General features: G+C 41.3%; 1 protein-coding gene across 1 annotated transcript in view; it reads right to left on the bottom strand.

Annotated features, from left to right (window-relative positions):
* Positions 1–19547, bottom strand: part of WDR12 (WD repeat domain 12) — a 25207-nt gene extending 5660 nt beyond the window's left edge. The window contains exons 1-8 of the mRNA XM_002712545.6: positions 19330–19547; positions 15515–15609; positions 13669–13763; positions 12384–12490; positions 10393–10508; positions 9218–9372; positions 6603–6648; positions 5465–5550 (exon numbers count right to left, since the gene is read on the bottom strand). Coding sequence (XP_002712591.1) covers positions 5465–5550; positions 6603–6648; positions 9218–9372; positions 10393–10508; positions 12384–12490; positions 13669–13763; positions 15515–15609; positions 19330–19370 — 741 coding nt within the window. The 5' untranslated portion in view covers positions 19371–19547. The remainder of the gene's footprint in view (positions 1–5464; positions 5551–6602; positions 6649–9217; positions 9373–10392; positions 10509–12383; positions 12491–13668; positions 13764–15514; positions 15610–19329) is intronic.

Here is a 19547-nt window from a genome sequence, read left to right as displayed (position 1 = left end):
GCCCTGCACCCGCATGGGAGACCAGGAGGAAGCACCTGGCTCCTGGCTTCGGATCGGTGTAGCTCCAGCCATAGTGGCTATTTGGGGGGTAAACCAACAGAAGGAAGACCTTTCTGTCTGTCTTTCTCTCTCACTGTCTAACTCTATCTGTCAAAAAAAATTTATTTATTTTAAAAGTAAGAGAGAGAGAGACAGACAGATCTTTTATCTACGGTTCACCGCAGAGATGGCTACAAGAGATTCACCCAGTTCTCCCACATGGGGGACAGGCCAAAACCTTTGAGCCATCTTTTGTTGCTTTTCCAAGGCTATTAGCAGGAAGCTGGATGAGAAGTGGAGCTGCCAGAGCACAAACTGGCACCTAAGTGGGATTTTGGCATCTCAGGTGGCAGCTTTACCCGCTATGCCACAATGCAGCCCCAAATTCACAGTCACTTCCCCATTCTGCTGCTTCACCAATTGCTCTACTTTCTATTTTGAACACTACTAACTTAATTCTCCCAGCTGACAAACACTAAGGATTAGTGCTAGAAGGGCCTCAGATGACCTTGAATTGACCTAGTCTTTCTCCTCTCTCCATTAGAAGACCAGCAAGTAAATATTTTAGGCTTTGCAGGCCACATACAGTTTCTGTTGCACATTCCTCTGTTTTCCATCCTCTTATAAATGTAAAAAATATTCTTTTTAGTTCTGTGTAGTACAAACATAAATGATAGCTAAACAGGTATTTGAGCTGTAGTTTGCCAACACCTGGAGCAAATGATCCCTAAAAATCTCTCTTCCAGCTCTAAAATCTTCTTGAAACAGGTAAAGAAACTTAATAGGGAAATGAGGAATAGAACAATTTCTGCTGTGATCTAAAACAAAAGGTAAACCGATCATATGAACAAGCTGTTCCATTCCTAGATCTACATCCCTGAGAAATGAAAACTTAGGTCCACACGAAAACCTCAACACAAATCTTGATAGCAGTTTTATTCATAACTGCCAAATAGGAAACAACCCAAACACCCTATGACTAGTGAATAATTAAATCAAAATTTAAAAGGAATTGACTGATACTGCCAACAACACAGATGAACCTCACATGCTTTATGCTAAGTGCAAGGGCCAGATACAAAAGACTACCTACCATGTTATTTCACTTATATAACATTCTGGAAAAAGCAATCTGCAGGGGGAGCTGGTATTGGGCACAGCAGACCTAGCTTCAGCCTGGCACCCCTGGCCACTGCAGCCACTCAGGGAGTGAACCAGCAGATGGGGATGAAAGATTCTCATTCTGTGTGTGTGTGTGTGTGTGTGTGTGTGTATGTGTGTGTTAACCCTGCCTTTCAAAATAAATCTTAAAGCCGGCGCCGTGGCTCAATAGGCTAATCCTCCACCTTGCGGCGCCGGCACACCGGGTTCTAGTCCCGGTTGGGGCGCTGGATTCTGTCCCGGTTGCCCCTCTTCCAGGCCAGCTCTCTGCTATGGCCAGGGAGTGCAGTGGAGGATGGCCCAGGTGCTTGGGCCCTGCACCCCACGGGAGACCAGGAAAAGCACCTGGCTCCTGGCTCCTGCCAGGATCAGCGCGGTGCGCCGGCTGCAGCGGCGGCCATTGGAGGGTGAACCAACGGCAAAGGAAGACCTTTCTCTCTGTCTCTCTCTCTCACTGTCCACTCTGCCTGTCAAAAAAAAAAAAAAAAATTATACCAACAGACCAGTGTTTATCAAGGGGATATAGGTGGAAGGAAAGGTGGACAGTTCTGTATCTTGAATGTGTAATAATTAGATGATTCTATATGTTCATCAAAATTCAAGCACTATTCACCAACAAGAGTGAATTTTTGAAATGTAGAAAAATCATTGGCATTATTACTACAAACAAAACAGAATAGTACTAGAGTTGGTGCTGTGGCACAGCAGGTTAAAACCCCAGCCTGCAGCACCATAATGGGCACCAATTTAAGTCCCAGCTGCTCCTCTTCTGATCCAGCTCTCTATGGCCTAGGAAAGCAGTGGAGGATGGCCCAACTCCTTGGGCCCCTGCATCCGCACGGGAGACCTAGAAGAAGCTCCTGGCTCCTGGCTTCGGATCAGCTCATCTCTGGCCACTACAGTCATTTAGGGAGTGAACCAGCAGAATGCAAGACCTCTCTCTGTATCTCTGTCTGCCAAATAAATAATTCTTAAAAAAAAAAAAAAAAAAAAAAAAAGGCCAGTGCCATGGCTCCTTTGGTTAATCCTCCGCCTGCAGCATCAGCATCCCATATGGGCACCGGGTTCTAGTCCCTGTTGCTCCTCTTCCAGTCCAGCTCTCTGCTGTGGCCCAGAAGGGCAGTGGAGGATGGCCCAAGTGCTTGGGCCCTGCACCCGCATGGGAGACTGGGAGGAAGCACCTGGCTCTTGGCTTCTGATCGGTGTAGCTCCAGTCATAGTGGCAATTTGGGGGATGAACCAACAAAAGGAAGACCTTTTTCTCTGTCTCTCACTGTCTAACTCTATCTGTCAAATTAAAAAAACAAAACAAAACAAAACAAACAAACAACAACAACAAAAAACAACCAGAATAGTACTAAAGGGAAAAAAAACCAATTTTGAGCATTTTGAAGGAAAAAACCCTATTGTATGGTAATATATGAAGCAAATGACAAGTAAATTAACTGACAGCATCACTCACATCAATACAAGTTAGGTGCTGGAAAGAAGTAAAAGAGGGGGCAACTTTGTGATGTATGTCATCTTTTTTTGCTATTTTTCTAAAAATCCAAACTTTTTTTTGTATCTGCAGCAATGTTTTTGCCACAGTTAGCACTTCAAGGGTTTCTGGCAATGGCTTTATTATTTTATGTATGCCTGAGATTAAGCCCTATAAAATGCTAAATGGAGAAAGGAAATATACTATTATTTCTCTCAAATAAAATGAACACTGAAAGTGAGTTTATAAAATACATACATTAAAATAAAAGACATCAGCAATACCCTGAGTGGGGGAAAATACTTGCAATACATATGCCTAGCAAAAGCTTGAAATCAGAATTCATAAAGAATTTTTAAAAGTATGTGGCCTAAGAAAAGGCACGTATTTTTAAAAATGGGGCTATAAATATGAATAGGTACTTCACAACTGAATATCAGAGGGCTGGGGCTTAGATTCCTCTACATACCACCAGAAATCAATACAATGATACACTTCTTAAAAAGTTAACTTAAGTATATACTAGTGAAACGAAGCTAATTATGGCTTAAAAGTCATATCACATGCTGGTAAGGATGTGGATTTACTTTAACTCTCATATACTGTTCAAGTAAAACTGATTTTGGAAAACTTTTTGGCAATATCTAACATTCAGAAAGCACATCATTTATATACCCCCTCAATGCAGTTCTACTTCTGCAATTCTACATATGCATTTGTATACCAAAAGACAACTATAATAATGTTGATAGCAGCTGTATTCATGTATCCAAACACTGGAAACAACCTCAAAAGAAAAATGGATAAATTGAGGTATGTACATACAATGGAATGTTCTTATTAATGAAAAGGACTACTATTACAAGTAGCAGCATAAACAAATGTCACAGATAAAATATGAAGTTTAAATTAGGTAAAAACTATTCTAATATAGTGTAAGTCTGAAGTGACTACTTTAGGGGCTACTGACTGTGAAGCAATCTAGAGGTAGTCTTCTAGTATACTGGTAAACCTCTCTAGTTCAGGAATACGCATCATTGTAAATTAACAGTGGTACAATATTCAATTGGTAAGGCATTTCCAGCTTTAATTTGTTGTACCAGAGTAAGGAAGCTGAATAACTGCCAGATCTTTCTTCTTGCAATTTAGGAATCTATGTTTAAATGTATTAAGTAGCTACAAATCACTACTCTCAGTTGAAACCAGTAAGTATTATTGATTATTGCATTCTACATGAATTTAGTGAATCTTTTATGATCACACCATATTCCTCGTTTTCAGTTTTTATAAGATATCCTGTTGGTGACTACAAAAGCAAATGTGTACTTGATTTACTGCATGGTCTTCCTAGCTATTAGAAATCAAATGAAAAGTGTTTTCCTAAATCTGATTCAGTCCTATCCTTTTCATTAAGTATGTAAACACAGATCATATTATAACAAGTATCTTTGTAATTAAATATGGCAGTAAGAATCTGGATGAGGGGCTGGTGCGCAGGCATAGCAGGTTAAGTCCTCCCCTGTGACACCAGCATCCCATGTGGGCACTGATTCAAGTCCTGCTTGCTGTATTTCTGATCCACCTCCCAGCTAGTGCTCCTAGGAAAGCAACAGATGATGGCCCAAGTTGTTGGGCCCCGCCACCTACATGGAAGACCCAGATGGAGTTCCAGGTTCCCAGCTTCAGCCTGGCTCAGCCCCAGTTGTTAGAGCCATTTAGGGAGGGAATCAACGGAAGGAAGATTCATTCTCATCCTTTCTCTCTCTGTAACTCTGCCTTTCAAACAAGTAAATAAACCTATAAAGAAAAAAAACCTGAATGGAAAGTCCAAACTCATGCAGCAGAGAGTAGAACAGTGATAACCAGGAGATAAGGTGTAAGGGAAATGCTGATTAAGATAGAAACTTTTAGTGAAAAGATCAACAAATTCTGGGGATCTAATATCGATACAACAGAATTTTATTATGGTAATCACTACATATTGTATACATATAACTAATCATCATGTTATATGCCCTGAATATGTTTAGTCTTTATCAATCAAAATAATTTTTTTAAAGATTTTATTTATTTGAAAAGCAGAGTTACAAAGAGAGAAAAGAGAGGCAGAAATCTTCATTTCTAAAATAGCTGTAATGGCCAGGCTGGGCCAAGCCAAAGCCAGGAGCCAGGAGCTTCATCCAGGTCTCCCACATGGGCACAGGGCCTCTAAGACTTGGGCCACCTTCCATTGCTTTCCCAGGCCATTAGCACAGAGCAGGATCGGAAGTGGAGAAGCCAGGACTTGAACCGGCGCCAATATGAGATGGTGGCCTAACCTGCTATGCCACAACACTAGCCCCAGTTAATTTTTTTTTTTAATCTGGATGGGTCCAATTCTGTGGTGTAGCGGGTAAAGCCGCTGCCAGCACTGCCAGCATCTCATATGGGCACTGGTTCAAGTCCTGGCTGCTCCACTTCCGATCCAGCTCTCTGCTATGGCCTGGGAAAGCAGTGGAAGATGACCCAAGTTCTTGGGCCTCTACACCCATGCGGAAGACCCGGAAGAATCTCCTGGCTCCTGGCTTCGGATTAGCTCAGCTCCAGCCATTGCAGTCATTTGGGGAGTGAACCAGCAGAATGGAAAATTGACCTCTCTCTCTCTGCCTCTCTGTAACTCTGCCTTTCAATTAAATAAATAAATCTTAAAAAAAAAAAAAAAAAAAAAACTGGATGAACTTTCCGAGTTTGATATTCATCAATATAGACGTAAGCCAAGTGAAGTCACTTCTCACAGATACTTACCCTTGTTAATCCCAACTGCTCTGTTTTCTGTTTTTTTCTTGGTCGATTTGTGGATTCTTCCATTTCATCTTCTTCATCTGTAGGGACTGCATCAGAGAATTAGACTGTTATTTTAGAAATCCTGTCAATATTATCACAAACAACTTGAAAGAATTCTTTACATTTCTGGGTATATGGTTTCTCCATGTGATCTTAACTGGTTAGGGAATGGGTATGCCTCATAACTGTAGTTAACAGAAAATTCATGTTTTATAAATACAATAGCTGATCTACCAATCTTCAAAAATGAGAAAGTAAAAATAAAGTACATTAAAAAACTGAAATCTGGGGCAGGCGTTACAGCTGCCACCTGTGATGCTGGCATCCATCCGTATGGGTGCTGGTTCAAGTCCAGGCTGCTCCACTTCAGCTCCCTGCTAATGTGTGTATGAAGCAGTGGAAGATTATTCAAGTACTTGGGCTCCTGTACCCATGTGGGAGACCCAGATGAAGCTCCTGGCTTTTGCTTGGCTCAGCCCTGGTTGTTTTGGCCATTTGAGGAGTGAAGTAACAGAAGATATTTTCTCTCTCCCTCTCCTTATATAATCCTGCCTTTCCAACATGCACCAAACATGTTGTTAATACTAGCAACAATTCAGTGACACTGTGCATTAAAAGAACAGTAGAGAAAAATATTGACACAAAAAATCTACTCATTTGTCACCATACCATGCTCCTTCATGTGTGTCTTAAACCACTCTAGTCCATTATTTTTATTAAAGGTTTTTTTTTTTTAAAAAAAAGATTTATTTATTTGAAAGAACTGCAGAGAGTTCACTCCCCAGATGGCCTCAACAGCCAGGGTTGAGCAAGGAGCTTCATCCAGGTCTACCACATGGGTAGCAAGGGCCCAAGCACTTGAGCCATCTTCTGCTGCTTTTCCCAGGCAATTAGCATGGAGCTGGATTGGCAGCAGAGCAGCAATGACATAAACTAGTACCCATATGGAATGCTGGCGTTGCAGGCAGTGGCTTTAACCACCATGCCATAATACCAGTCCCTCTGGTCCATCTTGATTACAAAATGTAGTGTTAAAAAAGTTCACTGAAATTCTTAAAATATCATTAACAAGTCAAAGTAGAAGAAAGATTTAATTTACCTGTAGACCAGATCTTTAGCATCTTATCCCAGGAGCCACTGCAAAACTAAACAGATACATATGAAGGGAAAAGGCATACATGATATAATCCATATTGTGTCTTTTTTCTACTTAATTTAAAACCCTTTACTAACCTTGCTTAATCTCTGTAGTGCATAGGCTCTGAAATCCTTCACTACTGTAGCATCACCCGCTTAGCTTCCTAGTCTCTTGGAAGCTGTATACTCAGTCTGCATAGCAATTGAGGGAGCTGCCATTTCTATGTGGCTCTGTGCTGTGGTGATGGTTACAGGAAGGACAAGTGACCTACATTATACCAGGACTCTTCTTCATTCAAAATCTTTATTTTATTAATTTATTTGAGACAGAAATTTAGAGCTCTCAATTTCTTCCTATATTTCCCTAATACCTACAATGACCAAGCTCTTCACTTCCCTAATACAATGACCAAGGCTGAAACTGGGAGCTAGGAACACAATCCAGGTATCCAAAGTTGGTGGCAGGAACCCAATTACTTGAGCCATCACCATTACTTCCCAGGGTCTGCAAATAAGCTGGAATCAAGAGCTAGAGCCAGGAATCAAACTCAAGTCAGGGTATCCTGACTAGTGTTTTAACTGCTAGGCTAAACATCTGCCCCCTGCACACGTCTTATAAACCTGTGTTCCAGAAAGTTCAAGTTAGTCTTTTTCTAGGTGTAGTTCAGGATGTAAAAACTGAGCAATACTGAAAGCCAAACTTATTGGTATGTGGAGAAAGCCAATCTGAGGTAAGAGTAAAGTCAACCAGGAAAGAAAAAGGGAGACTGTGTGCAAGACACATTCAAGCCTCCATCCTACTGGTTCCTGAGGCCCAAATGCACCATCACTTCCCTTCTTTGATATGGTTGCTCATTTCTTCCTTGGATCTCACAATCCAATAAATTTTCTTTTAAGATTAAACAAGTGGGGCTGGCACTACAGTATAGCAGGCAAAGTCACTACCTGCAATGCTGGCATCCCAAATGGGCGCCAGTTTGAGTCTTCGCTGCTCCACTTTAGATCCAGCTCTCTGCTATGGGCTGGAAAACCAGTAGAAGATGGCCCAAGTCCTTGGACCCCTGCACCTACATGGGAGACCCAGAAGAAGCTCCTTAACTCCTAGCTTCAGATTGGCCCAGCTCTGACCTTTGGTAGCCATCTGCGGAGTAAGCCGGTGGATGGAAGACCTTTCTCTCTCTCTGCCTCTATCTCTGCCTTTCAAATAAGTAAATAAATCTTACAAAAAAAAAAAAAAAAAAAGGATTAAGCAAGTTCATGATGAGTTTCTGTCTCTTAATGACAAAAGATAAAGTAGAATTCATTCATTACGTTTGGACTCAACATGTAAACTTTTTTGGCTCAGTATGAAAAATCATAAATCTTACTTTTGAATGTACCAAATATCCTCCATTTCCCTTACCAACAAAGAAATACTGAAGAAACATTCTTACGTACAGAATGTGTCAACATGGCTTAGGAAACTTCCAAAATGCAAGTGGGCTTGTAAGCCCTCCTAAGTCACTATACTATTTCCCTTGAGGGTTTTGTTTTTCTAAGTTTTTTATTTATTTGCAAGGCAGAGTGACAGGTGAGGGTGGTGGTGCAGAGACAGAAATCTCTTGTCTGCTGATTCACTTACCAAACGCCCACAACAGCTAGGGCTGGGCCAGGCCAGAACCAGGAGCTAGTAATTCCATCCAGGTCTCCCATATGAGTGGCGGGAACCCAAGTACTTGAGCCACTGTCTGTTGCCTCCCAGGCACATTAGCAGGAAGGTGGATCAGAAGCAGAGGTGGCACTTTATCCCAGGTACTCCGTATGTATACGGGTATCCCAAGCAGCAGCTTAATTGCTGGGCCACAATGCCCATAAGAAGTTGATTTTCTTTTAATTAACTTTAACCATCTTTCATAATGAAGAGTATATTAGGAGGTAGGCATTGTGGTACAACAGGTTAAGCCACTGCGTGGGATGCCCACACCTCATGTGGGAGTGTTGGCTTGAGTCTGTGCTTCTGATCCAGCTCCCTGCTACTGAACCTGGGAAGCAGTGGTCGATGGCTCAAGTATCTGAGTTTCTGCATTCCACCTGGGAGACCTGGATTGAGTTCCTGGCTCCTGGGTTTTGTGCGGCACAGCTCTGGCTGTTGTAGCCATTTTGGGAATGAACCAGGGGATAAAGGATCTCTCTCTCTCTCTGCCTTTTAAATAATCTTAACAAAGGGATTAACACTGAGAGCAAAAAAACTGTACTAACACTAACCCTTAGATGATCAATTAGGCATTTTCAACTGATGACAGCATTTAGAGTAGTTGATGGATGAAAAATACAGTAATTACTATGATTTCAGGTTACATGAAGAAATTGCTTTTTATTTGATTTCTTAATGCTTTTCCAGTTTATATAAGGTTCAAAGCCAGAGAACACAGACCAAGGAAGTAAACCTTTGTATCTGTTATTATTATAAGTATTTACTTTTGCTTTGAAATCAGTCAACCATCATGAAAGAAGGCCAATCACAATGAATAAACATAGGAAAAAAAATTTAGTAAGAAGCTCAAATTCTAATTTAACACAGAATAACATACTACTTACTTTGGTGCCTGAGCTGTCAACAGCTATAGAATCCACACTTCCTGCATGACCCCTGCAGCAGTGCAGGGCTTTTACTTTGTTTCTCTCCACATTCCACTCCCATAAGAGAATGGTCTGATCCATAGAGGCACTCAGAAGTAAGCATGACAAACTATCTGTCAAAAGGAAGGTGTAGTGAACAAATTAGTATAAAACTTTAAATATATCATGTTCTGAAATCTAAGAATTAAATATTTAATCATTCCTGGAAAAGATGTCAAAAAACAGGAGTTCATATGACTAACTTTCTTTTTTTTTTTAAATTGATTTATTTGAAAATCAGAGTTACACATAGAGAGAAGGATAGGCAGAGAGAGAGAGGTCTTCCATCCGCTGGTTCACTCTCCAATTAGCCACAACGGCCGGAGCTGTGCCAATCCAAAGTCAGGAGCCAGGAGCTTCTTTCGGGTCTTCCACATGGGTAAGGGACCCAAGCCCTTGAGCTATCTACCACTGCTTTCCCAGGCCATAGCAGAGAGCTGGATTGAAAGTGGAGCAGCTAGGACTTGAGCTGGCCCCAGATTTCTTTTAAAAGTTGGTCATGGGACAGGCGCTGTGGCATAGTGGGTAAAGCCACTGCCAGCAGTGCCAGCATCCCATATGGGTACCGGTTCGAGTCCTAGCTGCTCCACTTCCAATCCAGCTCTCTGCTATGGCCTGGGAAAGCAGTGGTAGATAGCCCAAGGGCTTGGGCCCCTGCACCCACGTGGGATTCCCAGAAGAAGCTCCTGGCTCCTGCTTTTGGATCAGCACAGCTCCAGCCGTTGGGAGTGGAAGACCTCTCTGTCTCTCTGCCTCTGTCTCTCTGTAACTCTGCCTTTCAAATAAATAAATAAATCTTTAAAAAGAAAAAAGAAATCTAATACACTATCAAGAGGGTCCTTCAGAAATAGAATATGAGTTTAACACAATATAAACTTGAAAATGAATATTATCTGATGTAATTTTAGTAAAGATTCACTTCCCATAATTTATATTTTCTATAATTCTTTTCTTCTTGAATACTGTATTTTTGAAAGATCTCACACTGAGACAAAAGACAGTTTCACCCATGTCTCATTCTGCCTCAGCAGTGAAAGTGGCTAATTTCCAAATCCTATCTAGGATTCCTCTCAGTTTAAGTAAAGAGTCCTTACCTTTTTTCACCCAGGCCACATCTTTTACAACATCTGTATGTCCTGCAATTGTCATTATTGACTTTCCTTCCAAAGACCAAATCCGTGAAGTCTTATCATAAGAACCGGTCAAGATCCTATGATGAGAAAAACATTCTATGAAATACAAAAGGAGAATTTTCTTTTTTAAAAATTTATTTGAAAGACAGAGTTGCACAGAGACAGAGGCAGAGAGCGAGCGAGCTCTTCCATCCACTGATTCACAACCTGAGCTGGGCCAATCTGAAGCCAGGAGCCAGGAACTCCCTCTGGGGCTCCCATGTTGGTATAGGGACTCAAGCACTAGGGCCATCCTGTGCTGCTTTCCCAGGTGCATTAGCAGGGAGCTGAATCAAGGGTGGAGCCGCCATGTGGGAGACTAGGAAGAAGCTCCTGGCTCAAGATTGGCTCAGCTTCAGCCATTGTGGCCATCTGAGGAGTGAATCAGCTAATGGAAGACCTCTCTCTGTCTCAACTTCTCTCTAACTCTGTCTTTCAAATAGGTAAAATAAATCTTAAAAAAAAAAGAAAAAGAAAAAAAAAAAAAGGGCGGAACAGCCAGGACTCAAACTAGTACCCATGATGCCAGCATTGCAGGCGGTGTTTTAACCCCCCTGTGCCACAACACTGGCCCCTAAATTCTTTAATATGAAGATCAGGATTTCAAAATACACTAGATCAGATATTACACTTGGCTTTTCTTGACTTCATAAAAATAATAACAAACCCTAGATTTCATTTTTACTGTTTATGAAGGGTTTTCGAAAAATTCATGGAAATATGTATTACAAAAATACTATGTAAGGATTTCAAAAACTTTTGTAACAAAATAAGCATCACTTATTTCCATTTTCCACAAACTTTTTGAATTACCCTCATACTACAACTCTGAAGGACTCTATAAAAATTGCTTGTAAAGCCTAATAGTCCTTAACCAGTGAAAACCAGTAAAGAGAAAAAACAGTAACATCGTTTAAAGTAAACTAAAACCAGTAAAAACATAACTTTGTGTAATAACTGCAGGGAGGAATTCTTTTTTTTTTTTTAAGATTTATTTATTTATTTGAAAGGCAGAGCTACAGAGGGGCAGAGGCAGAGAGAGAGAGAGGTCTTCCATACACTAGTTCACTTCCCACATGGCTATGAGGGCCGGAGCTGAGCTGATATGAAGCCAGGAGCCAGGAGCTTCTTCCAGGTCTCCCACATGGGTGCAGAGGCCCAAGGAGTGCCAGCACTGCAGGCGGCGGCTTCACTCGCTACACCACAGAGCCAGCCCCCATACCTTTTTACTTGATTCCAATCTGCCCTTTTTCTCCCTAAAACAGCATGACCTGCATCTTCATGGTAGTAGGCCCAGAGATTTGTTACTATAAAAGTAATGTTTTTTCAGGGCTGGCACTATTAAAGCCCCAGTCTGCAGCACTGGCATCCCAAATGGGCACCAGTTTGAGACTTGGCTGCTCCACTTCCAATCCAGCTCCCTGCTGGTGCACCTCATAAAGCAGTAGAGGATGGTCTAGGTTCTCGGGCCCCTGTACCCACATGGAAGACCTGGAAGAAGTTCCTGGCTCCTGGCTTCAGATTCACTCAGCTCTGGACATTGCCACCATTTCGGGAGTGAACCAGTGGATAGAAGACTCCCTCTCTCTGTCTCTACCTCTCTCCATAACCCTTTCAAATAAATAAAATAATCTTAAAAAAAAAAAAAGATACTTTTTTTCTCCATGAACTATATCTTTGGTCTTAAAAGGAACACACTCAACCAAAATGAATTAATGTCCTAAGATATTTGACTTATTCTTCACCAATACACTGAATGCAAAGGTCTTTCTATTTGGCATGCTCACCAATACAAGTACCACAAAATTACTTTTCTATAGAACAAGGAATCAGGGATGAATATTCACAGACAGAATGGTTTTAAAAGACTGAAGGAGGTGTACAAGGAAAGAGAAGATTATTTGTTTTAATACCATTCCTCTGCTCCTTTAACTGAACTGATCCAGTCATCATGGAACATGCACTGCTCTGGCTGGGGTGCAGTGTACTTCTCCACGTACTCTAGCTCCACAACCTCTTCCTAGTCACAGAGAAAACCAGAAATCAGTCAAGTGGTGCAGCCTTAGAATGTCACATCATGAAAACAATGGACTCCCAATTAATCATCTCTTTCATATTAGTCACCTTCATAGCCCAGAAAACTTGGAACTATACAAAAAGTCTAAAACTTTGACCTGACCTAATGATTTGCTAACAGTAATACTGAGAAATATTAACGACCTTGGAAAAATTATGCTAAAAGGGGAAGGGGAGAGAAAAGAAAACTTAACAAATTTCTAAAAGCACATTGCTTAATAGGTACAGCTCTTTGGTTTAGAATAAATAAAATACTTCTAAAAATGGATAATGGTGATGTTTATACAATATTGTGAATACAAAGCAAATTAGTTACATATTTTAAGATGGTTAAAATGATAAATTTATGTTATGTATATTTTCTGCAGTATTTTAGAATGCAAAAAAATGAAAAAATTATGTTATATTTTCATTGTAAAAGCAATATTAGCAAGTCTGAAAAGAGGGGAGTTAAAATAAACTTAATCCATAGCTTTCACATGTGCACAATTATCTTTTACATCTGTTTTAGCAGTATACATATTATTTTTTTTTTTTAATTATTTTTTTTTTTTTTGACAGGCAGAGTGGACAGTGAGAGAGAGAGACAGAGAGAAAGGTTTTCCTTTTGCTGTTGGTTCACCCTCCAATGGCCGCCACGGCTGGCACACTGCAGCCGGCGCATCACGCTGATCTGATGGCAGGAGCCAGGTACTTATCCTGGTCTCCCATGGGGTGCAGGACCCAAGTACTTGGGCCATCCTCCACTGCCTTCCCCGGGCCACAGCAGAGAGCTGGCCTGGAAGAGGGGCAACCGGGACAGAATCCGGCGCCCCGACCAGGACTAGAACCCGGTGTGCCAGCACCGCAAGGTGGAGGATTAGCCTAGTGAGCCGCGGCACCGGCCACATATTATTCTTTCTTGTCAGTTATTCCACAAATAGCATTTTCTTGAATAAAATACTATCACAAGAGGTGTAAAAATTTAATATACTGAAACTAAAGTTCAAATTTTTAAGGAAAAGCAATAATCTAAAGTATCTTTAGTGCTAAAGATAGAATCAGATAAATTCTAAAAGCAGTTTACTTATAATATCTGATAATTCCTTAAGGAAAATACAGTAGATAAGCATCTGAACTTACTGATGAGATGTTCTCCAATTCCATGTGTTTGACCAAAGGCATTCGCAGAAACTGGCCCTTGATAAGGAAATCAAACTCCACATGTTTGTGAAACTCTGAAGAAAATGCATGGTACAATTATTACTCATAGGATCTCAAATGTACTGGAAACAGTATATGGGCGTCTCTAAAACAAACAGGCACCTACTATCCCAGTGTGGCCCCTGAGTGTCTCCAGAATTTCTCATGGCTCAAACAAGCCACATATTCCAGTATACAATGTAATTTTTAAGAACAGAAATAGTTCTTTTGGGGAATAATTACTCTGATTTTTAAAAACATCTATTCTATGAAAAATCTCAAATGTACACAAAAGTAGAAATAACAAGGAATCCCACTTTACATTTGCCAACTCACAGGTAATATTCCCTACTTCCTTCCCCTATCTGTTTATTTTAAAACAAATCTCAAAAATGAGGTCATTTATTTTTATTATTTATTTTATTTATTTGAGGGGCAGAAAGATAGAGATCTTCTATCTGCTGGTTCACTCCCCAGATGCCAATAATAGCTGATGCTAGACCAGGTTAGAGCCAAGCACCCAGAACTCCATCCAGGTCTCCCATGTGGATGGCAGGGACTCAAGTACTTAAGCCTTCACATGCTGCCTTCCCAGAAGTTATCAGCAGGAAGCTGGAATTGCAAGTGGAGCCAGGACACAATTCCAGGCACTCTGATATGGAATGTGGGCATCCTGGGTGGCATCTTAGTAAACCAGTCACCCAAGAAATGAGATCATTTCCTCCATCAATACTTTAGTATGCATCTCTAAAATATAATTACTTTTAAAAAGTTATGATGTTGAAAACTTTTTTAACCTATTTCTATTTAAATGAGAGGGAGAGGGAGAGAGGGAGAGAAAAGAGAATGGAGAGAGAGGGAGTTCTATCTGCTTTGTTGGTTCCTTTACTAAATGCCAGCAACACCTGGGACTCCCAAGGCTGGGAGCTGGGACCTCAAGCCAGGTCTCCCACTTGGGCAGCAGGAACTCAATTACATGAGCCATCACCTGCTGCCTCCCAAGATGTGCATCAGCAGGAAGCTGGAATTGGGAGCAGAACTTGGATTTGAACCCAGGGATTCCAATATGTGATACAGGTATCCCAAAGGGCAGCTTAACCATTAGACCAAATGCCCCTTCCTATTCCTCAATAAATTAGCTAGTCAATGTTCTGATTTTTTAAAGACAGTAAAAAAAAAATCCATTTATTCTATTTGATTATCATGTTTCTTTTAATCTTAACAGTACACAATCCCCTTTATCTTTTTGCCACTGCCATTTATTTGTTGAAGTAAACATAAAGTACTTCCTACATTCTGTGTTTGGTTGATTGCATCTCCAAAATGTCCTTTTACAGATTCCTCTATGACTTAAAACCAGTCTTGATTTAAATGCTTGATTAAATTTGAGGTTTGATTTTGGAAGGAGGATATTCACAGGCAGAATTACGTATTTCATATTGTATCACACCAACATGCACATAATATCTAATCGTGTCTGTATTTAAGATGTTAGACTTCCCTATATATCACAGCTATTATACTAAATCTTTATTCCTAAATTATAATCACTTTATCTCCAATTCCCCTAAAACCTGAGTAAACAGAAACACTTATTTTTTTTTTTCTGAAAGCTTTTCTTTCAACTTACCCAGCAGGGAAACCTGTTTGTTATAATTTATAAATCTGATCGTAACAAAAATTCATACAGCATAAAATAAGCACAAAAAGTAAAATGAAAATATTTTAAGATGGGGACTGGCACTATGCCCTCTCCTAACTTCTCTGAACATATTTATATACCCACCATTTTTGGCCTCCAGCAACTTATTGATGATGTTACTGAGGTCAGCAATTTCAGAGGCAGCAGGGATTGAGAAGGGAACATCATCTACTGCGTATCTGTAAACAAGAAATGACATTATCATGATCAAATCTACAATATTTGACCAATGTATGTTCACTCATTCAACAAACATTCACTAGGTACTTATAACATGCCAGATATTTTAACACATAGTGTAAACAGAAATGAATTAAGACAAAGTCTCTGTTCTCATAAGAGGTTAAAGTCTAATAATCAAATATGATGAAGCTATGTAAGAACAATTCTGTAAGTGATACGTATATGAAATCAAAGAACAAGGAAGGTATGGGAACAGCACCTGAGGATGTACACAAAATGTCACTCTTAATCTACATCTAGAAAAGTGAGATTTTACCAGGTGAGGAAGGAATGGGCAGGGAGAAGGGGAGAAAAAATATGGAGAAAAGCAGACCAATAGCTAGAGGTTGTTAAACTACTCGCTTAGCCTATTCCAGAAAGTAGAATTCTGCTCTCGATAGTGACCAGAGGTAAGTCTAAAGAGATGTGAATGGAGTGCTAGCTGCTTTTCTTGTTTTTCAAAGATTTATTTATTTCTTTAAAAGTTAGAGTTCCAGAGAGAGAAGACAAGAGAGAGAGCTCTTCCATCTCCTGGTTCACTCCCCGGATGGCTGTAAGAGTCAGCACTGGCCCAGACCAAAGCCAGAAGCTTCATCCAGGTCTCCCATGTGGGCAGCAGTGGCACAAGCACTTGGACCATCTGCTGCTGCTTTTCCCAGGCCATTCACTAGCAGGGAGTTGGATCAGATGTGGAGCAGCTGGGACATTAACTGACACCCAAGAGGGATGCCGGCATTTCAGGCAGCAGCTTTACCTGCTACACCACAGCGCCAGCCCCTGGAGTGTTGTTTTACGTGAAACAGTGTTTACTTATTTTCAAAGGCAATGAGGAACCGTTCTAACAGTCGAAGTTAAGGAATAACTTTACTGGAATTTTGTTTGGTTGGATCTTCTGGCTGTAAATGAAGACTGCATTAAAGGAACACATGAAAGGAGGCAAATTACAAGTGAGAATATGAGAAAATATCATCTCTGATAAGGAACTTACATCTACATTATATAATAAACACAACACAGTAAATTTTAAGAAAGGGTACGGAATCCCAATACATGGTTCTCCAGAGTAGGTAAAAATAGTCAACAAGCATATGAAAAAATGCTCATCATTAGATATCAGGGAAATGCAAATCAAACCACAATGCAGTATCACCTCATACCCTCTATAATAGCCATAATAAAAGAGACAGGTAATAACAAATGCTGTAGATATGGAGAAATTGCAACCCTCATACATTGCCAGTAGTAATATAGAATGCTCACCTAACCACCATTCATAATAGCTAAAAGGTATAAACAACCCAAACGTCAACCAGTTGATGAAGAGAAAACTGTGCTATATCCATACAATGGATTATCATTCTGCCATTAAAATGAATGAAGTACGAACATTCACTACCGTGTAGATGAATCATGAAAACATAATACTAAGTGAAAGAAACCAGTCAGTCACAAAATATCACAAACTCCAGTTCCATTTATACAAAATGTCCAGAATTGATAAATCCGAAGTGACAGACAGCAGAGCAGTTCTTAGGGCTGAGGGTATTAAAGGGAACGGAAGATGATAGCTAATAGGTGATGAAAATGTTCTAAAATTGAATGTGGTGGGGCTGGCGCTGTGGCGCAGCAGGTTAACGCCCTGGCCTGAGGCGCCAGCATCCCATATAGGCGCCGGTTCTAGTCCTGGCTGCTCCTCTTCTGATCCAGCTCTGCTATGGCCTGGGAAAGCAGTGGAAGATGGCCCAAGTGCTTGGACCCTGTGCCTGTGTGGGAGACCCGGAAGAAGCGCCTGGCTCCTGGCTTCTGATCGGCGTAGCTCCGGCCGTTGCAGCCAATTGGGGAGTGAACTGGATGGAAGACCTTTCTCTCTCTCTAACTCTGACTTTCAAATAAATAAATAAATCTTTAAAAAAAAATTTGACTATGGTGGTGTTTCCAAAACTCTACAAACATAATGCTGTTGGTCTTCAAACCACACTGTAAGAAAATACTCATGCCAAAAAAGGAGGCAGTTATTGATGTTCTCCAAAAGGTTAAAAAAAAAAAAACCTAAATAATGTAAAATTTTTATATCTCCTTTTCATTTAATATTCTGGTCAGTAAAACAAAGGGGGAAGGGTAGCAAAATTCTCATACATTACACAGCATATGTTAATTACATGCATATTCATACACGTATAACACTACTTTCCCCCCTCATTTGGCCAAAACCTATTACTTGCAAGGAAGAAGCCAAGAACTTTAAGTTTTATTACCTTCTGGAGAATTAGATCACACATATACACACCCCCACACAAAGGAGGGCACTTCAACAGCTGCTATCTGCTATTTCACTACCCAAATGCCAGCAGTGACCCAAGCAGGAGCCAGGAACAAATTCCAAGTCTCCCTTGAGGGTGGCAGGAGCCCAGGTACCACTGCACTGTTATCACCACTGCATTACAGGGTCCATATTAGGGGGAAACTGGAGTCAGGGGCTACAGCCAGGATTCCAACTCAGGTCCTCTCAGGCAGGGCTTAGGCATTTTAACTGCTAGGTTAGCTAAACACCTGTTTCCCACAGGAGCTCTTTGAAGACTGGTACATATATGACGTTTATCTGTCCATTTCAGGTTCTAAAAAATAGTGGTCTGTTATTTCTTATACGTTGATATGTTGCAACCACATTCCGTGAGAGGTAGTAAGGACTAAGTATTTAAGTAAATATACTCATGTTCGTTGGTAATATACTTTATGTGGGCAGTAAGCAACAGCACAAGAGGAGTGAAATGATTTACCAGGTGGACTCACAAAAGGCATCGTCACAATTCAGGCCTGATTCTTCTAGTTCACGGCTGATGTTAACACCTGTTGTTTATGCTTAACATTGGAAAACCCTGACAAATAACATTGTTGACCTCCTCAATACAAGCAGCTTAACACTGTCTCTGACTTCAAGGGACTTAGAACATGGTTGACGAAACCAGGTACACACAAGAAAAATAAATAGTGCAATACACATAGAAAGAGCATATAAGGTTTCAAATGAGTACCACGGACCCAGGGACCGCTGGGAAAATGTTTATACAGATACGTATCAGTGGTAAATGTTTGTGTGTTCACATGCAAACAAATATGACTTATTTACACAGAACTACGTCCTAAAATGACTTTCTATGTACGAGTTTTTCAAATCTGTAACTGACTTGATTTGGCACTCTTATCAAAAATGGGTTTTGCCGATCCAATCCCCTGTTTACAGCTCCACTTTGGAGCCTGGTTTCGAAGGGCATCTCCCATTTTTTACCTAAAAAGAAAAGGAAACTGTACGTTCAGAAACTGTGAAACACCACTACCCAGGAGCCTGCAACCACACGGCCCCGTCGTTCGTTGTTCCACTACGCTCGTAGCGTGCTGCGTTCCAGAGGCAAACCTGAAGCCCCTGGCCCTCCGCACTAACCATCCAAGTACGTGGAGCCCGGGAACGTGGCCCGAAAGGCGGCGGCCTCGGGGGGCTGCCGGCAGGGGGCCCCGAGAAATCCTGGTCCACCTCAGAGAGAGGCGGTTCAAGCGAGGGGTCCAGTCAGAGGGAGGAGGCAGAGCACCGCCGGCCAAGATGACCAGGGATCCACAACGCCGTAACGAAGGAAGGGGTCGTCGGGCGAGAGCCCGGAGAGGAGAGAAGGGCGCCTACTTACTTCTTGTTTTCCGTGTAGAAGCGTGTCTGGAGCTGCGCCATGGCGGGCAGGACACCCAGTACTTGCCCACAGGCACCTACGGGTTGGTGAAGAACGAGAGCTCTTGTCTTTCCGGACTACAAAAGCAGGCGGCTCAAACCAGACTGCACACGGGCAAGCCAGGAGACGCCGCTGCAGCCCGGCTCGCGCCAGCTCTCCTCAGAAGGAACCACGAGGCT

This window comes from Oryctolagus cuniculus, chromosome 3 (genome assembly GCF_051225735.1).
Source record: "Oryctolagus cuniculus isolate XC-2025 breed Fujian yellow rabbit chromosome 3, ASM5122573v1, whole genome shotgun sequence".
Lineage (NCBI taxonomy): Eukaryota > Metazoa > Chordata > Mammalia > Lagomorpha > Leporidae > Oryctolagus > Oryctolagus cuniculus.
The sequence above is the reverse complement of the archived record's forward strand: the minus strand, read 5'-3'. Positions and strand labels throughout refer to the sequence as shown.